The sequence below is a fragment of the Diabrotica undecimpunctata genome, chromosome 1 (assembly GCF_040954645.1).
Source record: "Diabrotica undecimpunctata isolate CICGRU chromosome 1, icDiaUnde3, whole genome shotgun sequence".
Taxonomy (NCBI): domain Eukaryota; kingdom Metazoa; phylum Arthropoda; class Insecta; order Coleoptera; family Chrysomelidae; genus Diabrotica; species Diabrotica undecimpunctata.
Genome location: NC_092803.1, coordinates 24,209,216 through 24,228,989, shown reverse-complemented (window position 1 = coordinate 24,228,989; position 19,774 = coordinate 24,209,216). Strand labels below are relative to the sequence as shown.

The 19,774-nt window shown below is 31.2% G+C and overlaps 2 protein-coding genes across 2 annotated transcripts in view; one reads left to right on the top strand and one right to left on the bottom strand.

The window, feature by feature from the left end:
* The window catches only part of LOC140446554 (uncharacterized), a 432,060-nt gene extending 417,151 nt beyond the window's left edge, over positions 1 to 14,909 (top strand). Inside the window, exons 5-7 of the mRNA XM_072539120.1 lie at positions 9,574 to 9,710; positions 10,503 to 10,682; positions 11,918 to 14,909. Coding sequence (XP_072395221.1) covers positions 9,574 to 9,710; positions 10,503 to 10,682; positions 11,918 to 12,197 — 597 coding nt within the window. The 3' untranslated portion in view covers positions 12,198 to 14,909. The remainder of the gene's footprint in view (positions 1 to 9,573; positions 9,711 to 10,502; positions 10,683 to 11,917) is intronic.
* Positions 14,910 to 16,123: 1,214 nt separating this feature from the next.
* EMC10 (ER membrane protein complex subunit 10) lies at positions 16,124 to 17,839 on the bottom strand. The gene is made up of 6 exons (XM_072527895.1): positions 17,680 to 17,839; positions 17,448 to 17,618; positions 17,275 to 17,367; positions 16,531 to 16,715; positions 16,313 to 16,409; positions 16,124 to 16,248 (listed from the first exon to the last, which is right to left on the bottom strand). The coding sequence occupies exons 1-6, from the start codon at positions 17,734 to 17,736 to the stop codon at positions 16,171 to 16,173; spliced, it is 681 nt and encodes a 226-aa protein (XP_072383996.1). The 5' UTR covers positions 17,737 to 17,839; the 3' UTR covers positions 16,124 to 16,170.
* Between the last annotated feature and the right edge of the window lie 1,935 nt (positions 17,840 to 19,774).

Sequence of the window (19,774 nt, the reverse complement as noted above, 5' to 3'; positions counted from 1 at the left end):
ACTCAAATATGACGAGCCGCCACTGTATAATACTTAAAAAGATAAATGTAAAATGTTTAAGGACTGATAGAGAAAGAAATATGGATAAGAGCCTAAAAATAAGATGTAAAAGTATGTAGAATAAGATTTTATACAATTTTTGTTATTTATAAGATATATTTTATTTTTGAGTTATGTATTTTTTATTATGTGATTTGGAATTGTAATTTTTAGGCCCTAGGCGTCCAAAGCGTGTTGAGCCAAATAAAATGTAAATGGGACCTTTTAAGTCTAACGAAATTTTACGCACGCTAGTATACATTGATGGAAAAACAAACAACTATTTTTTAGCGACTATTTCAGAATATTGAGGTTATTTATTGTCTGATATAACATTTATTTCGATTATAGGCAAGAAAAATTAGTGCAAACGATGTGTGATCATTAGCTAAAAGTACTTTGTGGCATGTAGATGCATACGATAGTGGTTCGTGTTTTAAATATGTAATTGGACTGCTCGTTAGTGGAGATTATATGAGTTATTCAATGCTGGTGGTTTCGATTGTTTTATATTTGATGGTTTTCTGTGACAACCTCAAGGTAAAGTACTGGATTCGTTTTTCTATTATAATTAATGCTGCCCTTCATTTTTGTATCTTTTCTTGTGTGAGAGCTTATCTCCGTTACCTAATACTAGTCTGTATTTAGCGTTTATCTTAGTAAAGTTCGCATAGAGTAATGCGAGGATAAATGGTTCAGGTTTTTAAATTTCATGCTATTTCTAAATGTTAAATCAGAATCACTGTTAATTTTTTAACGAATCTTTATTGAGTTTAGAAACATCTATTAAGTAATAAAATGCATTAAAAAATAAAACTTATAATTATAATTCACAAAAACAAAATAAAAATAGTTAAGAAAAACCATCTCCTCCACAGTATTGAGGTGATATGGCCCAAACAAAAAAAAGTGTTTTGGCCAAAATGTTACTTTGTTTTTCATAAAACAACACCAAAGTTCACAAAACTTTCTTCTTCTTTTTTTATGTAGACATAACTCTCTTTTTCAATGTGCCTCCAGTAAGTTGTCGTTCCATCGTTTTCGTGGTCGTAATACTGATCGTTTTTCTATTGGGAAACCGTCTCTTGACGTCTTTACTACTCTATTTATTGTCATTCAGCTTATATGATCTTACCATCAATTGTTATAAGTTATAAGTGTTTTCATCTCTGCTGTTTCGAACATCCTTTTTGTCCTCTGTGCATCAGGTCTTGTTTCTGACGCGTATGTCATTATTGGCTGATGACTGTTTTGTAAATTCTGCCTTTCATTTCTTTTCCGATATTTTAATTTCTCCATATTGTTTCACTCAGGCAACCTGCGGCTCTGTTTACTCTGATCGCTGGAAATAAATTATTAGAAACCGATAACATCGAGGAAAGCTGGGAAAAACTCAAAAATAACATAATAATTGCAGCAACAGAAATCACTTTGAGAGATAAAGGTACGAACACTAATATATTCAAAAAAAAAACACCATGGTTTAGAGAGGAAGTGAAGACTAAATGTAAAGAAAAGAAGAAAGCCTTTTTACAATACAGAACACAATTTGGAGCAATGTAAACAATTAACACAGTCGTCATATTTTGTGGTTTGGAAATATAATTTCGCCACAACCAGTGCAAGTCTGGTCATTGTCGTCTACATCATCTGAAGAGTCATCCAATGTCGGTGCCTCTAGATCTTTGTCTGAGGATGAGTTGCTTTTGATAGCTTTCTTAATTTTCCTTTTGGTTACTTTTGGCTTCTTATAAACTGGTTTAAATTTAATGGTCTTTATTTTTTCTCTCTTTTCTTAAACGCTTTGTTCTATGATTTTCAAGATGCATAGCTGCAGTTACTTGTACTCTAATATGAATTGATTCTTATGAAGAAATGTATCGTTCAGTACAGTTTGAAATCATATTTGATGACACAGATAGACAAGATGTCAGAACATAAGCAGAGAATCTTTATAATAAATCTCCTGTACGAACTAGGAATGTTGTGAAAAGGCAATACAGGGTATGGAAACGATGAGTCCCAATTTGTAAAAATCTAATGAGATTCAATTTGAAAGTGACTATGAATGTAATAGTAGCAACAGCAGTATTTCATTCCATCACCATAGAAAAAAATGGAGTCTTGTTTTCTGTAGATTATTTATTTATTATTATTAAAAGAAAAAAACAATTTCTCCTTAATTTTAAGATGAGATTAAAAGAACATTATTGTAAATTATTTATTAGGCAACATTTTGCAGAACTCGATTCACAATTTTTTTAAAAATTATTTTCTATTGAACCAGTTGTTTTGTTTCTAAGGTAATTTACAATATATAAGCTTTAAACTTACTTTCACTTTTGTCAAGATAAATTTTATAGGATATTATGATGCTTATATTTCAGTAATTTATATTTTTATAATTGTACATATATTAATCATAAATATATTAGTTAAGCAATTTCTGTACTGTGTTCTTAAAATTTGTCTATAGTTTAAATTTACTTATTTAATATAAATGACATTAAAAGGCAACACTTTTTGTGCAGTATCTTTATTACAAATTTTCTTTGAACATATTTTTGTTTTAACTAAAATTTAATTTTTGATATTTTGATTTTTAATAATTGTTCCTTAATATCTTTCATGATTGGCCTTTCCCTCTCTTCTTTGTCCTCTTATCGATCACTCTCTTCATTTAAAACTTCGTTTTCGTTAATATTTTTTCTTGGGTATCAATTTATTTATATTTGATTAGTTCCTCAATAAGTAAAAGTTTCCCTTTTTGTGATTTTTAAAGAGCTACTTCTTTTTGATACAGACATAATAATTAATACAGACAACAATAAAAATAAAATTATTTCGACAAAAATAAAGTAAAATAGATAGAAAAATAATTACTAGCCTACTAATTTAAACACCTATGTTTATTTTTAAGAATAAAAAGAACTGTAGCTATTATGAAACTGGGTTTGACACTAAAGTGTACCTTAGTCTAAAGTGAACATTAGTTGTTAAGGATTAGTTTAGGTTGTCATTATGAAATCGGGCTTTAATTTTTATTCTACAAACTTGTAGAAATGTATTCTACAATCTCAAAAATTGTATTACAGTGTGATAAAAAGAGTTATTAATAAAACATTTTTAAGTTAAACTCATATTTATACTTTGGAATTTCTAAATCAGCACATATTCAGCTTGTTCATCTAGTTTTTAGAGATCTAATCTCTAACGACTGGACTATTTGGAAAAACTGAATTTTTCTTGTTGAAAGTTATTCAATATTTTTCACACGTTCGGTATAAATAGGTGATAAGTGCTTCAGGCACATAAATTTTTTACATTTATGGTAGATGAATCTTATTTTCTTATTTTTAATGGATGAACAGTAATTACTTTTACGAACTGAATTCGTTGGAACTTAGTGGGAGATATAAATATTATTTATTCTCAATTTTATTATTCTTGGAAGTCAAGGAGATGTTTGAGTTTTCATGTGGCTTTCAAGGGCTTCATACCCAAGATTTTTGATAAACAAATTTCTTACCATAATTTTCTGTATAGAAGTAATAGAAAAACTAATAAGTCTCTCAGACCCAAAACCACTGATAACTCAAAACGCGTAAATGTTTTATCGCTGTCTATGCGGTACTTAAGAGATACGTCTTGACGGACGAAAAACGATAAGCGTGGCGGCGTGAGAATTCTTAAAATATAGGCGATAATAATTATTATCGACGGTCTGACAGATCGGCTGTTAGCTATGGAAGGTTAATTAATCTTTTTAATCTTGTAGTATAAGGTGACTATATGACGCTTTATTTTTTTTTTCACATCAGTTTATAAAGTCTACCTCTCTTTTCGTCAACCTTTAACCATCCACTCCTAAATTTAGTTCTCTCCCAATAACCTCTATATTTCTCTATCTTGCGCCAATCTCATTCCCACTGCTCTTAAGTCGTCTATTCATCTCTTTTAAAGTCATTATCAAGAGGGGAGAAGAGGCTACTCTTTTGTCTCTCTTGGTTTCAATTCCCAGATTCTCTGTGTCTATAATATCTGGTTATATGGCCGGCCCATCACTATTTCAGTTCTTTCATTTCTACCACCTCCTCCACGATGTTCCTGACTTTTGTCAGGAATTTCCTTTGAATTTCTCGGTTGGAATGATTTTTTATGGGTCGTTATCATGACGATTCAAAAATTCAAGCCTCTATTATCCAATAACTCATTAAATTTGGAAATCAGTGAAAAGTTTAAAAGATGTTACGTGTGGTCTGTACTTTTGTATGGATGTGAAACTTGTACTTTAAACGCCGATATCATGAATAAAATCGAAGCGTTTGAGATGTGGTTTTATCGAAGGATACTAAAAATTCCATGGACTAGCAGAACCAGAAACGAAGAAGTTCTTCGAAGAATGGGACATCAACGAACTCTATTAAATATTATTAAGAGGCGTAAACTAGAATATCTTGGACATATAATCAGAGGACCAAGATATGAGTTCCTTCGGCTAATTCTCAATGGTAAAATCGAAGGAAAGAAATAAATAGGACGGAATAAACTCTCTTGGTTGAGGAATTTGCGGCAGTGGACAGGTTTGACAGCGGACCAATTGCTACACGTAGCGCAAGACCGAAATCAGTATAACAATATTATAAGTATGGTAGTCGCCGACGTTCCGTAGGGATATGGCACTCTAAGAAGAAGATCATGACGATACTTGTTTGAGGTAATAATCACATTTAAATATACCTACTTATAAGCATTCCTGCACAAATTGTCTAAAATAATTTGGTATCTACTGTATCTAATTATTTGTCTTGTCATCAATAATATTTGTGTTACTGAAGATTAAGTTAAAACAGAATTACAAGAAATAAAACGAATAAATCTCTTATAGTATAGTTTCAAAATTATAGGCAGTAAATTCTGAGAAACGATAATTGAGTTTTAAAGAAAACGTGTTGCCAGGTTGTGATTATAGATAATTTATCAACTTTTATACTACTAATTCACGTACAGTCAAATATTCATAGAATAACGGACTTGTTGAAGTATCTAATAAAATATGAAAACGCCGACCAAACAGAAAAAAACAATAGATCATCGAAGACGTAACTTAAAGAGAGATATATCACTCAGTCTTAGCGTTTACTTCACAACCAGTAGCGTATCGTTCACGCTGTTGTAGGGAATTTTAAAGATTTATATGTACTAAAAAATATATTTTTACTATATTTATATGGTTTTGTATGTTTTTAAAACATAATTACGTGAATTACTCGATTTACAAATTCCCCTGTCAGCTCAGACGATATTTTACTTATTACATATTATAAGGCCAAATTGAGTAGCAACGGTGATAAGGGATCTCCTTGTCTAAGTCCTGATGTTATACTAAATGGCATCGATGTTTTGTTACCTACCTTTTTTTACTCCACTGATTTTCTTGGTATTCCCATTGGTAACCATTGTCTACTTCTTTTTATCGAATCATATGCTTGCTGGAAATCTACAAAAATTTGGTGTACATCTAGGTTGAATTATGAGTTTTTTTCAAATATTAGCCGGATCTTAAATATTTGATCTATTGTTGACCTTCAGTACGAAAACCGCATTGGTAGTCGCCTAAAATATCTTTCGAATATGGAGTTAGCCTCTTTAGCGAGATCATTAATAGAACTTTATATGCTGTGGTAATAAGCGATACATATGCCTCTACAGTTTCGAAATTGTTCTTTATCTCACTTCTTATGTATGAGTACTCGTACTATAACGCTTCCATTCCATTCCCTAGGCATTTTCTGCTGTTGCCATACTCTCAGAATAATGTCATATTATGACACAATGAGTTATTTGCATCCTTTGTTCATTTTTTGTCTGTTTCATTCTAGTTACTTATTAGTTTTCCTCCATTTACGATTTGCAGCCGTTTACTTTTTAATAATACCGTGTTTTTATCTTATACATGTACCTTATATGCTTCAGGAGTGCCTAACCATGCGGAATGGTGTCTACTTTAGTTTTTAATGGAATAATAACCAAGATTTACACCGGCATGTAAAGAAGAAGAAATCAACATATTGAAAGGTCATTGTATTTACCAATGCAATCGATGCACAATCTAAGCCCTTTATGAGTTCATTCCCGTCAAAAAATCCAATCAGCATCGTCCGTTGGCTCTGGAGTCATTGTCACAATAAAATTAAGAAGATTTGTCGAATGAATAGGATTCTAGGAAGTTTTTATGATCGGATCATTCGTTCAAGTACCGATTGCCAATTTAAAGGCCGTTAATACATCGGCAAAAATTAACCGATCCGAACTTATTTTGTTCTTATGATAATACACCTCGTAAAATTTATAGATTCAATATTTTAACCCACTCAGCTCGGAATATTACAGACAATCAACAATTTATTATACTTAATGCTGTTTTACAACTGAATCAGTGCTGTGGTATGAGTATTTTCGATAAATATTTTACTTTTGTGTTTATGCCCTTACACTATATACTTACACCTATAATATGTACTCAACAATCTAACAAATACCTTAAAATATGATCTTAATTAGATGCATATGAGTAAAACACAGTATGTACGCAAAAAATGTTATCAGTTGGATACAAAAATTTACTGCCAAACTAGAAGCGTTAGTTTATAATTACAAAATATGAAGAGAACATTTTCAATGTTGGTAACCAATTTATGACATCCTGTGATTTTCGCTGTAACACCAAATTCAAATTTCAACCATTGTACAACTTCCACTTCAAAATCCACGAGAATATGTGAACTGTAGTTCAATGTTGTTGTAATCTATAAGTTGTGTGCCATAAAGTTAACTTATAACTAGGCTTAGGTAAATATGCAAAAAAAAATGAAAAATATGCTCATAAATATGCACTAATTTATCCAAAAATATGCATTAAAATATGCATTTTTTAGAAAATATGCATACTGTCAATAAAAACATATATTTAATAATGGTGTATTCATTAATGTTTAGTTTAATAATTAGAAAACAATATAAATAAATTTAAAAACTATATAGATAATTGTAATGTACTAATTAATTGTAATGAAAGTAGTAAAAAAGTAAAATACTATTCCTTAGAATTACAGAAACAAGAAATGACCAAATGTTTTTAAAAATTTTCCAATAAAAACTTATGTCTTCTATCTGTGTACATATATTTGTAGATTGAGAAACTCCTTTCCACATCAACGGATGTAATGGAACCATATTTTAAATTCACAAAAATATTTGGTTCAAAATCTATTTCTTCGCAAAAATTACAAAAAGATTTTTGAATCATTGTTTCAAATTTTTGAATAATATTTCCAGTGTTAACTTTAACATTTTGACAAGCTGATCTAATTTCTTTTATTATTCTATGCTTTCTACCAACGACAACTTTGATGATTCTAATTGAGTAATAGTTTTTTGAAGCGTACTAAAATTTGATTTAATGAATTAAAGTTGCTGCTTATAAATAACACAACAAAAGAATGAAGAATGGGGAAGAACCTGCTTAAATATTGAAACATACATAGGAGGTACGACAACTTCGGAGTCATGAAAAGTACTGAGAGAATTGAAACAAAAGAAAAAATTAAATTGAGAAATATACATGTCAAAGAATGGAAGGACTATTACAGGGAACTGTTAACAGAACAAAGACCACAATTTATTGGAAAAGAAAACAGGTCAAGACGAAGCATATCCCCACAACAAGAAATAGAAATGACAGATAGGGAAATGAGAACGGCCATAAAAGCAATTAAAAACAAGAAAGCATCGGGACCTGGAGGCATCTCACATGAGCTTATAAAGTACGACTCAAAACAATTACACCGGATGATAAAATTGATATTTCAGAAAGCCATAAATGGAGAACAGCTCCCAAGGGAATGGACGGAGGCGTACATGACATCTATATTTAAGAAAGGAGATAGAAAACGATGCAAAAACTACAGAGGAATAAGCATAATATCATCAATAGGAAGATTATATGGAAAGATACTGCGAGAAAATATATAGCCAGCGATAAAAGGCAAAATCGGGTAGGATCAGGCAGGCTTCACGGCAGGAAGATCATGCATAGACCACATATACACACTGGAACAACTGTTAGAAAAGAAAAAAGCAAAAAATAGAGATATACATTTGGCATTTGTGGACCTGAGAAAGGCGTATAACTCTGTACTAAGGTCAGAAGTATGGGAGGTAATGTACAAATCAAGAAATACAGACGGAACTCATAGAAGCTGCAAAAACTCTGTATAAAGAAAATAAAGTGTCCATTAAAATGGGAACAAGAATCATAGGAGACTTCACCACAACAAAAGGGCTCCTGCAGGGTTGTTCCACATCTCCAACTCTATTTAAAATATACTTAGAGAAAGTCTTGACTACATGGAAAAGAAAATGCGAAGGCGTGAGAGTACCTGTACGAAACGAATACCTATATACGTTAAGCTTTGCAGACAATCAAGTAGTGATTGCACAAGACCAAGAAGACCTCAGTTACATGATGAAGAAACTACAACAAGAATATACCAAGGCTGACCTAGATATTAACCTCGCGAAAACGGAGTACCTATCTTCAAGTGAAGAAGCATAGAAGATCTACAGATTGACGACAACGTAACAATCAAAGGAAAGGATAAATTCAAATACTTGGTTTATAATCACGAAAAAGGCAACAATAGAGGAAGAAATTAAGCAAAGATTGGGACAAACAAGAACAGCAATCCAGCAACTTAACTCAGTATGGTGGGATAGACGCCTAAATATGAAGACAAAAACACAGGTTTATAAAACATTATTGCGAAGTATTATGACATATGGGGCTGAAAATTGGATTATAAACAAGAAAAACAGCAGTAAGATGTACAGCAGAAAGTGGTATGGACATATAAGAAGAACTAGCGATAGCAGATGGATAAAAAGAATAGCCGAATGGAGCCCCATAGAAAGGAGGAAAAGAGGACGACCCCGAAGATTCTGGAGGAACGAAGTAGACGACGCCATGAGTAAGAGAGGCCTAAACGATGGAGAATGGGACAATATAGAGAAATGGAAACGGTTGAGTGAGGGAAGGCAGTGAATACTGTAGAATCCCTGAATAAGTTGCTGCTGAAAGACGTTGTTTTTAAAAATTTGTTTAGAATCTATCAGAGATTGGGAACTTTCATTCGTTAAAGCATCAATTATATTTTTTAAATCTATGAAAGAGTCTGAATAGAAAAAAGCGACTTCCAACCGTGTTCCCCATCGTGTTAGAATGGATTCTGGTGGAAGTGGAATATTTGAAAGCATTTTAGGAGTTTACAAAAAGAAACTTTTTTCTAATTTCTTCCGCAACTCGGTTCATTCCATGTGCTAAACAAGTAATGTGTATTAAATAAAAAAGTAATAATTGATGGCTACGACCAGCTGCAAAAAAAATTGATATTTGTTCTTGCCTAAGCCTACTTCTAACAGATATTTTGTTATATTTCAAAACAGATGGGTAAAATATTTCTTGTTTTGTTCCAGGTGCTTGGTCTAGCCGCTGTGGTCATTCCAGTAGCTTACGGCCAGTATTTCAACGAGACACAAGACGTTCTTTATGATTTTTACCGCCACAAGAGGAATGCTAGAAGACAGAATAAAGGTCACAATCACGTAGGAGGGTAAGTCAGTTTCCCTTCAATATAAAGTTTTTAAGTTTTCAATACATAGCAGTATTTTTTTCTTATAGTGAGTGTTCAATTTTTTTCTATTTTTCTTCTAAAAAATAGTTTCTCCTAGACGTTTGGAGCTCTTCTAATTTTTTTTAGGAAGCCGACTGTTTTAAAACAATTAATCTTACATCATAATAATAATATCGTATAGCATTTTTGCCAGGGAGGTCCTTCTTTTCGATTGTTCATTAATCCTGTTTCAGGTAGCTAATGTCGATATACCGACGTGGGCACAGACAGTTTTACGTACTCTCCAAACACGGTGACGTAGCGATAGAATTTTTATAACTGAAAATGACGTTGTTGGTGTCCATAATCGAATTCGAGACCTCTAGCTTAGAAGGCCAGTATCTTTGCCTCTGAGCTACGGCCGACACGTCTTCCATGTATTGATGATACCCATTCCAAAATTCTGGAATCCTGAACCAGCTTGTATAGATCTAGTGGATAGGTACCATTTATCTTTCGAGCCACCTGTTAATCTCGAAAGTTCCTCACTCTCATGCAACATATAGTTGACTGTTTCAGGGTCTCTGCTACGGAATCTGCAGCTTAAGTTTTCATGAAACAGCCCCACTATAGGCAGGTGTCTGCTGACTGACGCATATTCAGTCTGTTGTGACTTTTAGCTTATTTCTCGCTGTAATTCAGTCCTATTAGCGCATATGTGTCCAATATACGAACTCTTATAGTTAATTAAAAGTGTTACTTCTTCTCTTGATATCACTGTTCTTTTTTCAGATTACATATATATGACGACGAATTCCACATGGCAAAGAAACTACATCCCCACACAAAAGTACACCATCCACCTCCTGGAGAGTGCTGCCCCACGGTTTTGGAGAAAGTCGAACCTGTAGGAGGTTCCAATCAGGACGGTCTGTACGTCGAATTGTACCAGGATCAAAATTACAAGCAAAGGTAGGAGAATAATACTTATAATTCGGTGTTTTTTTTAATCTTCATAATATATTATTATAACAGCTTATATAACATATAAAATCTTTTATACCTGATACACTCTTCTATTTACTGATTTTATCTAGAAACATCGATGCATGCCGGCCAGCTAACTGAGCCATGAAGCTCACTGCATGTTATATCATCTTCACTAAGTAGAGAGCAGAATATATGCAACACAATATTAACAAAATATGCGCATATGCATACATTACTTTTCAGTAAAGTTAAAAAAGGTAAAAGTAAAAAATTAAAAGAATATCTGTCACTAAAACATTTGATTCGTAACGATTGTCAAAATATAATAAAAGTCATAAATACCATCCAAATAATAAAAACATTGAATCATCTGTTTAAATTTTTATAATAATTCTTGTTTCAAAATAATTTCTTAATTATTATTTTTCAACATATTATTTAGTTTATGTAATAATTAAATTTACTATCAAATGATATTTATTTATATTTTATTATTAATATTTGGTCTGAATTTGACAGGTCTGTCAGAAGTAAACAAAGTATGCTTTGTTAATACGTTAACAGGTGGCGCTAGGAGCAAATATTTTAATTATTTTAATATAATATAATCTGTTTATAAATCATAAATAAAAAAATAATATTACTTTACTCAATTTTAAAAATATTATTTTAATTCTAAAAATACAGAAAACAGTATGACGCTCCTCGCTAGTCTACAGTACCCCCTACTGTTTCCCTTTTTTCCAACTAGACTGATCCATTGGTTGAGTAATTCTTCTGACTTAGGAAATGTGAATTACATAATAATTGATTATATTTATTTTAAAAATTAAAAGAACTTTTAAAAATTCTGTTATTTTTAATATTATTTAAGAAAATCAATTGCTCACTTATGAAATGATCCATTTTCATACATACTTGATTGCTCTTGTCCACAAGGCAACACTTCTTTATTATTTTCAAATTCAATTATATAAAATAATCGATAAAATAATTTTTTCGTTTTTTTCTCCGTCGCACTTGGGGAATGGGTTTAGATTGCAGCGCAGTCTAGGTATTATATCTATGGTCTGTGCATATGGTTAAAATCCCAACCTATGTTACTTTCATTGCACAGACTAATGAGGTTTTTCGATGGCTCTATATAAACTCCAACGTACAGTTTAAACATTTATATAATTTATAACTCAATGTACTACTATTTTTGTTTGTTTCAGGTTTTACGACTTATCTTGCCATTCCGACGTCCTGAACAAGCCTTGCCAATACATCAACAGGACAGCACACATTTCCAGGTGCGTGCAGCAGTACAGTTACTCGTACGCCCTAGTCAAGAACACGGACAGTAACCGCACCAAGCTGTTCCCAATGTTTCCTGATCACCAGCACGGTGGTGCCACCTACACCCTGGATTATATCCGGATCCGGAGTGGCTGTAGTTGTGAGGTCACGGCGAAGCGAAGGAGAAAGAAAAAGAATAATAAAGGCAATACTTAACGGTCGTGGTGGAGGGATTTGGAACAGTAAATCTCTTTTATAATATACGGTGGTTAAAAAGTTGTCTTTAATAGGAATAGGTAATGGGACTTTGTTAAATCGGAAAACATCTACAACTTAAAGATTTTCCTTTAAACTTAAGAAATTTGTCAAATCAGTTATTTACTTTACTTAATATCTTGTGATACATACCGTATGCTATATTAGAGATGTATATTTTCCACGTATTACTACAGTATTGATGCCAAAGTGATTAGATAATTCGTGATTCGAGGACGTTCAGACTTCTACGAAATATTCCAAGCATTCCATGTGTGTGTGTTCTTGGTGGAAAGTTTCCTTTTGATTTGCTTACAATATATAATGACATTATACTTCTAGTCTAATCAACACAGTGAAAGCGGTAAGACTTTGTCCAAATTGTGTATTATATATAGAGACAATGTGTTAAACCATTTATACCTACGGACTTGTCTACTGAATGATATGTAGGAACTCAAAAGACATTTTTCTGTTGAAGACCTGGTGACTATTGACATACGCTAGTATTCAGAGCGTCTTTTTGGTATGGGGTGTTCCAAAAATCACGCAAGATGTACTTTTGATAGAAATTTTTTTGGAGTTAATATCTTCAAAACACAAAATATTGCCTGTTTATCAAACGATGTTTTTTGAACTTATATTGGACATTTTTCAACGTTTTTTCATTTTTGGAGTATAATTTTAACAAACTGTTTGAAAATAATATTGAAACTGTTCGATTTCCTGAAGATGAGCAATTTTTGTATCAATTACTTTATTTTGCGTATGCTGGATGTGTCAATAGTCAACAGGACTAAACCAACACATTTCTGTGATCTGGTCTTCAGATAAACGAGCTTGTGTTGTAAATTATGTCAAAATTGGGTCAAGTATCAGCTGTAGATTTTTATCATTGTAAGCCGGTACTAAATGTTTGTATTTGGAGTTCATTTTAAACAAGTCAACTAGCAACTGTATGAATATTTGCCAAATAAACTATATATTTGCCCACTATATTGTGTCTATGATCAATATTAAATTAAATTATAATCTGGAGTCATATATGTGATTTTCGCGCTGGTAACTGTAGATATACCTCTGTTTGGTTTAACATGAACTCCAAATCTTTAAAATGGCTAAAACTCAACATGTGTATGTATTTAATCATTCATGTTACGTAGTCATACTATTTTTAAGTCAATATGTAAGTTTCAGACTGACAAGTGTTTTGCATATATAGATGGATTTTGCTCAGTAGCGAAATCTGGGTGTATTATAAAAAAAATTGTAAATTTCTTACAAAAAAATCCATTTTGTAAAATTGCTAAACCTTTTTAAGCATACCATGTTCATTCTTTAACATTTTTACTTCATGTTAATAGGTACTTGTTGCTGTTTTTTTTTTATTCAATTTTTAAATAATTTGACTGGCTGATATAAACATTCTTTTATTAATGAAGTTCATTTGAATTAGCCCATCTGATACTAATATTATTATACAAACTTTTGCATTCTCTATAACATATAATTTCTTTTGCATTCCACAATACAGTTAAAACCTCATAATCCCTCATTTCCAACAGTATTTTCACAAGCCGGACAAGCCCCACTTTTCTGCCGTCAGTCTACGTCATTTCTAGCTTCTCATCCAATAAATTTTAGTTAAATATATCTATTACTTTTGAAATAAATTCACTATTTATTGTGGTTGATTTACAAAAGCAAAAAAAATTTATTGTTAAAACAGCGATATTTTCAGTCTTAACGGTTTTACTAGGTAGGCAACTAGTATTGCGCCGATGTTTTGTAATTACGCTTGTGCATAGTCCTTTTCACCTTTGGCGCAATTATTCGTCTCTATTTTCAACCGTTTGTATGCAATCGTACACATATGTGTCTGTCATTTCTAATATTTGATCAACACAGTGTGTGAGTGATCGTTCTCTGGGCCTCTTTCCTTTAACTTTTCCCTGTACTACTATCTTTTCGAGCGAATCGTTAGTCTTTCGCATAATAACATATTTTATGTCCGAATAGTTTTGCTTAGTCGTTCAGTGATATTCAGCAAGTATTTAAAGATTAGTATTTTACATTTCTGAATCTGGAAATATGAGTGGCGTGACAAGCATCATTTTTGTGTTTTTTTTTTATCAAAGACATTCTTCTATGTAATGTAAAGTAGTTTTCGAATTTCTCTATGGAATGTTCTATCTTGATTTTAATATCTTCCCATAATTAGTTTTCATTCTTTTGAGTAGCATCCTCTTTTTTGAGTAGGTTATTTCAGTTGTTGTGAACCATTAGGCTTATATACTGTTTGTTGATAAGTACCATTTGTAGGTTGATTTGAAAGTGGCATTTGAGATTTTGAAGACAATATAAAAAAACAAATATTTTTTAATAATACACCCACCTCTACATTAAATATGGTTACCTTAAGTACTGATAAGTGTGCTGTAAATATTGGTATCATTTTCCCATTATAGAGTCCTGTGTAAATTTATTTCTAAGCTTACTTGTACATATTTCATTTTTATAGGTACCTATTTATTATTATTATCTTATTTGTATTTTTTATATTTATTTTTATAATGTTTTTAAACATACCTCAGTTTGTATTCGAAATAGTAGGTATAGTATTGCAGAAATTAAAAAGTGGGATATTAAGAATTGCTGCAAAAGTTTATTAAATGCGATAACAATATTTGCAAGTATTTTTATTTATTACCCATACCTGTAATGCATTTAATGAGAGAGATGTAATAAAACTAGTAAAAATGTAACAAGTCCTAAAAATTGCAGTGCAATAAATTAAATTATGTGGTAATTCTACTCACATGGTAATTCTGTCAATGTTTTCACTTTGTCACTTCTATTTTTTACTTAAGACATTATTTTTGTTTTATTTTGAAATATAAAGAAGAAGAAATCTGAATTGGGGGGAACAAATACAAAATAAGACAAAAAAAACTGAATAGAGCCTGCTACTTATTATGGGTATTGAAGGGCTATCTAGACCAGGGGATTTTACTATCAGTATATTATGCAAACTTTTATTTTAAAGTAATCTTCTGGAGTGCTGCGGTGGATAGCTCAACTGTCTTTATAGTCCAAAAAAGGTAGTCTGGGTGATCTTAGGACCAAAGACAGGGGAATCCTATAGAGGCAGATTGAAATCACTCAATATACTCACTTTTTTAGCTATCTATATATTTGAATGTATTATATTCCTTTTTAAAAATATTACTTTGTTTTATCGCTTGCTTCCAAACATTAATATAATACAAGAAGGCTTAATTTGAATTTCCCACTTCACATATAATACAAATACAAGAAAGCTTAATTTGAATTTTGCACTTCACAGTTTGTCTCTAACAGAGAGAAGTCCTTTGAATGCATGTGTTAAATTTTACAATAGTCTACCATCTGACATTCAACAGGAAACACTGTTAAAAGCTGTTAAACTGTTAAGAGCTGTTAAAAGAAAAGTTTTTCAACATCTAGTTAACATTGAGCCCTATATTGTGGAGGAGTGCCGAGTGCCTAGCCTATCCTTCTCCATGATCAGCATATTTAATTTGTAATGTTAATATATTTTAATCTGTGATGTAAATATATATTTTTTTAATCTGTGATTAATAATGTGACATTATTTGCTCAAGTATTTGAAAAAATGTATGCAAATAAAACTCTTCTCTCTATAAAATGTATGTTCTTCTAACTTGTATCATTAACACATTTTACTGCTTTATTACCTTCAAAATTTCTTGTATCTCTCTTCAAACATAAATACAGCCTTGAAATAGGATAGATTAGAATTTATAAATCCAGAAATGTTTGATTTTTGTTAAACACATTCAAAAAATAGTCTAAAAACTGGACAAAAGGAAAAAAACAAAAATTAATATTTTTTATGTAATTTATTTCAAATAAATAATAACTATTTCACATATCACTGACCCTGTGGGGCTTCTGGATTGGATGCTGAAGATATTGCCATAAATATCAACAAAGGTACTATGTACATCCACTACAAATAAAAAAGAAGGTAACAGTTAATGTTCTATAATTCAACTATTATTGATGAAACTTACATATTTTGCTAAAAATGATCTATTGTCTTTGGTTTCACCTTTTTCCTTGGCTTCTTTCTCTTTTTCCAATTTCTGGACATAGCTTGCAGTGTCAGGGCTAAAACAATGTAAAAAAAACAATCTAATGATAAAGAGAAACTTTCTTCAATATATTAAATAACTTCATAGAATTACTCCAATTAGGATTTTTCTCTATGGTCCTACACTTTCATACTTACATGGGTCCTGTTTCTGTATGCCTAACATATACAACAGTATTGAACTGTTTCAGGTTTTCATATGGAACTATAGCTCCTTCACAAGCAGAATTGGAGGCTATAACTGAGCTCACACCTACTACTCTACCCATATAGTCAATAGAAACAGAGAGTCTATCATCTAGCTCAGATTCTACCAACATACACTAAAAAAAATATTTATTGACAAAGAACCCACAATTATCTGCAATTATTTATTTTTATAGTAATCTGATCACTTTTAAACATTAACCATTACTCTTTTAAAGTATATTGAATTAGTAATTTACAGAATCATAAATCACTTTATGAATAATTCAAAAACAAATTACACGAACTAAACAAGTATTTCAACACAAGTCAACACAAATAATTATTATTAAAATATATAGTATTATTAAAGTAAAACTCTTGGAAGAGACTGGAAAACTAGCAAATTGAGTAAGAAATGTAGCATCCACACAGCTAGTAGATTTTAGAGATAAGTCCATATTATAAAAACCAAAATAATAAAATGATGACACTTATGAAGAATGAAAGCACAAAATGCATATTAAATATATTCTCCTACTTCATTATAACACTTACAACACGCCAGGAAAGTTAGTTGTTAAAAATCCAGATATTACTTATACTTTATTATCCTTACTTAAATATTATTTGCTCCTTCTGAAACTGTGAACTTGAATTTTATATAAAAAAAAAATAATAAACAAAGGTACTCACAGCTTTTAATGTGGATATAAAAGATTTTTGTGATCCATCATTTGCTGTAACTATGGCTTTGATCTGATAATAGCTATTTTTTGCGGATAAGTCCTAAAATTGAAGAAATTTGCTTTACAATTTGTTAAAGCACTAGATACACCGAAATAATTATAATTTTATTTGTCACTTACCCTTAACAGTTTCTTTTCTTCTGTCAAAAGAGGCTTTTGGTCCACTGTGGCCTGCCCTAGTCTTAAACTCACTATAGTTATGTTTCCTCTTTCAGTCCAAACAGGAGGGTTTTGGAAAGTTAAAGAGTGCTGAAGACGAATGGTTACTGATCCATCATGTTCTAGGGTGCTCTGTAAATAATTAATGAAAGTGTGAAAAATAATCAATGAAAGATAAGTTGTTGATACTTACTCCTGATGCAGTGGTTATAATTAAGGCTACAAATACTAGTTTGGTAAATGCAATCATAGTTTTGGTTATTTAATATTTAGTATTTATGAAATATAAAATTTACATTGGTTTTTCAATTCATCATTTGACTTTGACAATCAGTTGACATGACAATTATCTTTTAATACTTGTTCTTCTTACATATTCTTCTTTTTTATTTTGAGATGGTCTCTTACTTTCAGTTTATCTGGCTAAATGATAATTAATTCTTTGTAAATGGTTAATAATATTATAAATTCTTTGTAGTCTGCTTTTTATCGCTCTATATTTTTTTCAACTATAAACTAGTTTAAATTTAATGTTTTTTTTTTCAATTTTATGCCTGTATCTAGTTAAACAAATCGAAAATTTGCATAATTTCTTTTATGTCTATTTCTTCTCTATTTCCCTATTATTTCGGGCTTTCCTTGTTACTATTTCCTTAGCATTATATTGTTTCTGACATCTTTAATTATCTATATTTATAATATGTTTATAAAGGGTCATATTTACAATAATATGCTTATCAGTTTTTCCTTGTTAACAGTGTAACATATATCTCCCTTAAACCACAATGTATGCATATTCGTCTATTTTATCCTTTCTCTATAGTACCGATCTTATAGTGGTTTATATTGTACTATTCAAAATAAGGTCTTACAGCTAAGAGCATAGAGTTGGTAGATGCGCTTAAAAGAAGGAAAGTAAAAATTTCTCAAAAGAATTCAAGAGACAAAGCGAAAGACTAGGTGAAGGATATAAATTGTGGTATGTATAGGGGAAAGTAACTCAATGTATGGGGTTTATATAATTGCTGATAGAAAAATGAAAGATAATGTAGAAGTTGTAAGAACGGTAACGAATTTCACAACGTCTGTTTCCTCGAATCTCGTATATAACTCAAAGTTATAGCGTCTACGCCATAAACCGTGCTCCTTTAATTCTCCATATACCTATTCTTCTTAGAATCTTTCGCTCGGAACGCTTAAGTAGCTCTTGCTCATTCTATGTGAATGACCACGTCTTATTATGTAGTATCACAGTAGTATCCTATTGTTCTATAAACGGTCAGTTTAATTTTTCTTTGAAGGTTTGAGGCCATTTGTCTTCCCAGGCCATAGTAACACTTATTGGCAAGGACTATTCTTCTTTTGATTTCTTCGTTGACGTTGTTGTCCTTAGTAAGTAATAAATGTAGGTAGGTATAAAGATGTCCGTACCTTGTAACACCATATCGTCAATTATTAGTCTAGCTGTTTGGTAAGCAGAATTGGAGACGTATATTTATTTCGTTTTTTTTTGGAATTTATTTTACTCCCATTTTCAGTACAGACGCCCTTAATATATATATGCCCTTAATATATATATATATATATATATATATATATATATATATATATATATATATATATATATATATATATATATATATATATATATATATATATGCCCTAATAGCCTTTGTCAGAAACATTATGTCAGTGTTGTCTGCATATTCACTTGCACATATCCTTTACAGATTTGTTAAATTTATTATACCACTCGTATATGAAAAATAAAAAAAGCCCCGCGGAGATCGGCATTGTGGCAGAGAACTTAAAATATGGAGGAGGGGCCTTACGAAACCAATTTCGAGAGCTAATAGTAGAAGTGTGGAATGCCGAAAAAATGCCCCAAGAATGGAACAAGTCTATTATATGTAATATACACAAAAAGGGAGATAGAACTGAATTCGCAAACTATAGAGGAATATCCTTGTTAGAAGTAATATACAAAGTGCTTGCCATACGAATTAAAAATCGATTAGATATATATGTGCAGAAGAATCTAGGGAAATACCAGGGAGATTTCGCAAGGGAAAATCAACAACCGATCAAATTTTTATGCTAAAACTTGATTGATCAATTGCTACGAATAAAACAGTACAGCAAAAGTATTTTTCATTGATTACAAAGCCTCGTACTATACAAATAGACAGAAACCAATTATTAGAAACACTAAAATCTTATATGCTAGAAAAAATAGTAAGATTTGAAAAATGACAATTAGAAAAATCATGTGAGTTGTGAAATGCAAC

Bases quoted from the DNA above. Each gene is read 5' to 3' on its own strand.
- EMC10 (XM_072527895.1), bottom strand. From the start codon at position 17,736: ATGATTGCATTTACCAAACTAGTATTTGTAGCCTTAATTATAACCACT. The intron at 16,716-17,274 runs GTGAGTACCTTT...TATTTTTTTTAG, and splicing joins TTATATCCACATTAAAAGCT to TGTATGTTGGTAGAATCTGA. The intron at 16,249-16,312 runs GTAAGTTTCATC...TTTTATTTGTAG, and splicing joins GATCATTTTTAGCAAAATAT to TGGATGTACATAGTACCTTT.